At 39.1% G+C, this 6,000-nt stretch overlaps 1 protein-coding gene across 1 annotated transcript in view; it reads left to right on the top strand.

Moving 5' to 3' along the window:
* The window catches only part of THBS1 (thrombospondin 1), a gene marked incomplete in the record, with an annotated part of 16,547 nt that extends 12,188 nt beyond the window's left edge, over positions 1-4,359 (top strand). The window contains 6 exon segments of the mRNA XM_027775835.1: positions 1-59; positions 248-475; positions 642-913; positions 1,345-1,442; positions 1,548-1,687; positions 2,171-4,359. Of these exon segments, the coding sequence (XP_027631636.1) occupies positions 1-59; positions 248-475; positions 642-913; positions 1,345-1,442; positions 1,548-1,687; positions 2,171-2,178 (805 nt within the window).
* Positions 4,360-6,000: the final 1,641 nt, after the last annotated feature.

Here is a 6,000-nt window from a genome sequence, read left to right as displayed (position 1 = left end):
TCCTGATGACAGGGATAACTGCAGACTCGTGCCCAATCCTGACCAGAAGGATTCTGATGGTGAGTCAGAGGTGCCACTTTTTAAGAGATGTAACTGACCCCATGGTGGTCAAGATTGAGGAAATAAAAACAAAGCTGAATGCGTTTGAGAGGATGGAGTGACTCCACACCAACTTTTTCAACACAGTGAATTTCCGATGCTAATAACATTTCAGGATTTCACTGACTTCTCTCCGTTTTGGCCTTAGGTGATGGTCGAGGTGATGCTTGCAAAGATGATTTTGACCATGACAGTGTGCCAGACATTGATGACATCTGTCCTGAGAATGTCGATATCAGTGAGACTGACTTCCGCCGGTTCCAAATGATTCCTCTAGATCCCAAAGGGACATCCCAAAATGACCCTAACTGGGTTGTACGCCATCAGGGTAAAGAACTCGTCCAGACTGTCAACTGTGATCCTGGACTTGCAGTAGGTGAGTAGTGACTTCTTACATCACGAGGCAGATGCATGCATGAGAAACAAGCAAATATAAAACCAGGCAGCTACACCTGTCCCTGTGGATACTAAGGGACTCTGGAGATGTAACAGAGAACTTCCATCAGCTACTCCATTAACCTGCCTCTGGCCTCATCTTCCAGGTTATGATGAGTTTAATGCTGTGGACTTCAGTGGCACCTTCTTCATCAACACTGAAAGAGACGATGACTATGCCGGGTTTGTGTTTGGCTACCAATCCAGCAGCCGCTTCTACGTTGTGATGTGGAAGCAAGTCACCCAGTCCTACTGGGACACCAACCCCACAAGGGCTCAGGGATACTCAGGACTTTCTGTGAAAGTTGTGAACTCCACCACAGGGCCGGGCGAGCATCTGCGGAATGCCCTGTGGCACACAGGAAACACCCCAGGCCAGGTAAGAAGCAGCGCCCTACAGAAGGGAGAGAGCTGACAGGTGCCTGACTAACACTCAGGAGGCTTTGCTTTGGCTACTCCCAACAGGGGAGTCCTACATACAAAGTTCCCAGAATCATAGAGCACTAAGCTCTGCTTTGTGAAAAACAATAGTGGCTGAGAGGGGAGCTCCCCATGACCGAGGGCTACCCTTCAAATCCAAAGGTAGTTTCAGTCTCTTCAAACAAAAAAGCTCCTTTCTCTTCTCTCCACCTGCCTACTCTCTTTGTGCATTCAGTGGCACACAACCAATGAGAGGCCTTGGGAGAAAATCCTGCATTGCAGCACTCTCATTTAGGTCCCCTCAGTTACCTTGGAAGCACTGTTTCTTATGGAATGAAATATAAATCTGATGGAGCTATGTTTCAGCCTTTCCTTTTCCATTTCCTTCAGGTGCGCACCTTGTGGCATGATCCCCGTCACATAGGCTGGAAAGATTTCACTGCCTACAGATGGCGTCTCAGCCACAGGCCAAAGACAGGCTTCATTAGGTAAGATTTTACTGATTAAATTACACTTAAACAGTGTCACTGACGGGCAAGAGAGGACCAAACTGTAGCAGTGCCACTAACAAGATTTTTTTTTTTTCCCTGCAGAGTGGTGATGTATGAAGGGAAGAAAATCATGGCTGACTCAGGACCCATCTATGACAAAACCTATGCTGGTGGTAGGCTAGGACTGTTTGTCTTCTCTCAAGAAATGGTGTTCTTCTCTGACCTGAAATACGAATGTAGAGGTAAGAACAACAGTACAGTGAATATACAATTGACATCTCTAGTTCAGGCGACAGCAAGGACAATTATAGGAGAGTGATTTAAAGATGATTTTAAGGACAGGGTTAATATTTTGCTTTTGAGAACAGAGTGATAAAAATGGCCTACAGGATCAGAGTAAAGAAAACTGGTTTATTTACTCAAAACTTACTCAAATTATGATATAATTTTTCAAATGAATTTTTAAAATAAAACTTCTGAACTTTTAATATTGACAATCTCAGAAAACACATAAGTTCTGGAAGCTTATACTATGCTGATCTTCTAGCATCGATGTCAGTTAATAAAATGAAATGTTAACAGTGCTAAAACAGTCTTAAATATGCTTTTGTCATTATAAAAGTAGCCCTATCCCCAGGTTGTTGATTTATTAATGGATACTAAGTTGACTATGCTTTCATGAATTTTCATTTAATACTTACTTGTTTATTCCTTTTATTTAACAGATTCCTAATCATTAAACTAGTGATCAAAAGACTGACCATAGCCAATGATGGTATTGCACCTTCTGGAATCACGAGCTTGAGAAAACCCCAGGATCACTTCTCCTTGCCTCCCTTTTTTCTCTGCTTACATCAACATGGACGCCCAGAACATGGGACCAGCCTCAGGAAAATGCAGTTTTTAAAAAAGAGACTTAGCACTCGGCCTCCAATGAATCAGAAGACATTTTCCAAAAATATAAACAATTGCTTTGGTTTGCTTTTCAAAAAACAAAAGCATCTACTTGCTTCCATGGGAGAGGTACCCATTCCTCTCTGCTCCGTCACAGAGCAGGGTGCTGTCGTGAGACCATCTCTGAGCAGTGGACTCAGAAGCATTTCAGGCAAGTCAGAGAAGGGAGAACTCACTAGAATTAGCAAACAAAACCGCCCCTGACATACTCCCTCTGGAGGGGGAGCAGGGGCTGAGGCACTAAGGGGAGGGTGCACACTCAAGGACGACTGTATGAAGAAAATATGGAGGAACTGTTACATGTTCGGTACTCAAATCATTTTCAGGGGATCGAAAGACTATTGCTGGTTTTCATGATGCTGACCACGATGTTAGCTGATTAACCCACAGAAATAGGCACTTAAGTAGAAGCAGGGACAGGAAGGAAAGACTGGCTTCTGGACTTCCTCCCTGATCCCTGCCCCTTATATTTCACCTATAGTGACCAGAACAGGGAGTCGGAATTAAACCAGTGTAAGCCAGTGCCAGTGCCATTACCTGATCACATTGAAATTGTTGGTTTCATTCCAGACGTAGCTTGCGCAGATGTAGCAGGAAAATAGGACGACCTACCATCTCAATGAGCACCAGCTGCCTCCCAAGGGAGGGGCGGCAGTCATGCTTATATTTCTATGGTTAAAAAGGCACAAAATTACTATCAACCTAACTAAAACATTCCTTTTTCTCTTATTCTTCTCCCTTTTTCTCTTGTTCTTTTTCCTGGATTATCATGGAATTTTCCAATTCTCTTTTTTTGGACTTTAGATCATTCTTTTTTCCTTTGTTATAAATGCTTTACAATGTAAAATATTTATTTTGTACCTATTCGGGAGGATCTGTCTGAAGGATTATTCATGGAACAGGAAGAAGCGTAAGGACTATCCATATCATCTTCTTTAAGTCTTTATGACTGTAAGATTGTAAATACAGATTATTTATTAACTCTGTTCTACCTGGAATTTAGGTTTTTACATGGAAAGTGTTTGAAAGCAGGTAGTTGAGATTAATCAATTTTTTTTTCTTTTTTGAGATGAGAATGAAAGTCATTCCTTGGAAATGGCACTAAGAAAATCGGCAAAACAAGCTGCTTTTTGAATTGTGCTTAGAGTGAATAATTTTGGGTTTTTTTTCATGTCTTTTTGTCTTTGAAGCAGAATTAGTGGGTTGTCCATTTGCAAGTGTCTTAGGTTACAAAGAAAGCCATAAAAGTCTTCATTACTGTCTTACCCCTTCCCTTGTGCCTGTTTCCAGGGAAAAGAAAAGCATATACATTTTTGTTTTTCATTTTTCCAAAAGAGAAAAAAAAATGACAAAGGTGAAACTTATATACAAACATTACCTCATTTGTTGTGTGACTGAGTAAAGAATTTTTGGATCAAGCCGAAAGAGTTTAAGTGTCTAACAAACTTAAAGCTACTGTAGTACCAAAAAGAAAAAAAAGAAAAAAAAAAGTTAATGTTGTACATAGTATAAAAATTCTTTGCAGAAAATTATTCCCAATAAGGAAATAGCATTTAAATGTTAAATACATTTTCTGAAAGTGATGTTTTTTTCTGTCATCTTGTATACCATTGCTTTATTTTTATAAATTATTTTCTCATTGCCATTGGAATAGATATCTCAGATGTGTAGATATGCTATTTAAATAATTTATCAGGAAATACTGCCTGTAGAGTTAGTATTTCTATTTTTATATAATGTTTGCACACTGAATTGAAGAATTGTTGGTTTTTCTCTTTTTTTGTTTTTGTTTTGATTTGTTTTTCGCTTTTTACCCTGTTTTTACTATTTGCCAATACCTTTTTCTAGGAATGTGCTTTTTTTATACACATTTTTATCCATTTTACATTCTAAAGCAGTGTAATTTGTATATTACTGTTTCTTATGTACAAGGAACAATAATAAATCATAAGGAAATTTATATTTATACTTACTGTATCCGTGTTTATTTGTTCTCTACTGGCTTTATGTTATGAGGTATGGGTAAAAAACAATCTTAAACTAATATAGCACTCATAAAAATAAACTTTAGAACATAACAGCAACATTCAGAGATCCTACATGATTTAGAAAGATGCAGTTGCTCTAAGCCAGAGCTTGAGATACACATGTGCTAGACTTGTGGAATAAAAGAACAAAATGATAAATTAGCCTGCCATATTAAAAACATAAAGAAATGATTCCTAAGTCATGGGCCCCAAAAGAATACAATTTCTTATTTTAGTAATGTCAACAATTGGATCCTTTTAGAAGTCCAGCTCTGTTTCTAAAATGATCAATGAAAACAATGGAAAGACAGCTAGGGAACACATGTAACTCTTGAAGCTCCATTCTTCTAACCTGTGAATAATGATACTGGGTGGGCGACATGACATGTTGTTGAGAAGCTTTAGAAATAAGTGTGCGTGGGACCAGCAGTTAGCGTAATGGCTATGTCGCTGGACTCCCATGTAGTAGACCGTGGTTCGTGTCCCAGACCCGGTGGCTTAAAACTCACGCCGGGCACGTGTGCATGCGTGCCCAAGATCCCGAGAGGAGAATGGAGGAGAAGGGATTGCAGCGTGGCCATCCCCCCCGGGGAGTGATTTCTCACTTTCTGTCTCTCTGTTTTTGTCTGTCTGGGGAGTGCACGTGCCCTACGGCAAAAACCTCTCCAAAAAAAAAGGAAGAAGTGTGTGTGAGAAAGGAATTATCCTTGCAAAAGCAACCCAAGCATCAAGCATTATGGTAACACTTTTTGAAGAATGAAAACCACCTTTGGGCAAAAACAGATGACTAAAAAGAAATGGAAAATTTGGAAGGAATGCAAAATATGTATATATGTGTGTAAATATAAAGTTATTTTGTGAATTATCTCATGAAAGTCAAGGTGTTATAATAAGCAGACCTTGAGTGTTGCATGGGCTAATCATGACTGTGGGATATCAACCTATTAATAATTTAGTCTTAATAGGAATGGAGCCGATGAGAGGTCTGATGTCAGCCTGATGGGATATCCTTTGTAAGTAACTGGACATTTCTCCCTGGCCAGTTCTAGTATCTTGCCTTTGTCTACGGTTTTGGCCAATCTGGCTATAATATGCCTTGGAGAAGATCTTCTTGGGTTGATTTTATTTGGAGTCCTGTGTATTTCCTGGGTCTGGATATCTGAATGCCTCTCTAGGTTTGAAAAGTTTTATCTCAAGATTTCATGGGATAGATTATCAATGCCCTAGTTTCTTCACCTTCTGGGATACAGATTATTGGTATGTTGGGCATTTCATGGTATCTAGTATTTCTCATAGTATCTAGTATTACTATTATTATGTGGGGTTATTTTGAGGTTTTAGTATCTAGCTACTGTTTGAACAGAAGCCTATTCTTTTTCCTGGCTTTAAGTCTTAAGCAAATGTTTCTTAATATTTTTTAATTTTGATTTATTGATTTTCTTGAAATTAAAAAAAATACATAAAAAAAACCTATCTAATGACCACAGTAAGCTAGACAGCCTCATCTAGGTGCTACCTTATAGTATGTTCATTGTACTCACTGACTTTTATACCTAAAGTAAGACAAGTGATCA

Source organism: Tupaia chinensis, unplaced genomic scaffold, assembly GCF_000334495.1.
Source record: "Tupaia chinensis unplaced genomic scaffold, TupChi_1.0 Scaffold000605_1, whole genome shotgun sequence".
Lineage (NCBI taxonomy): Eukaryota > Metazoa > Chordata > Mammalia > Scandentia > Tupaiidae > Tupaia > Tupaia belangeri.
Note: the sequence above shows the minus strand (reverse complement) of the source record. Positions and strands in the feature narration are given on the sequence as shown.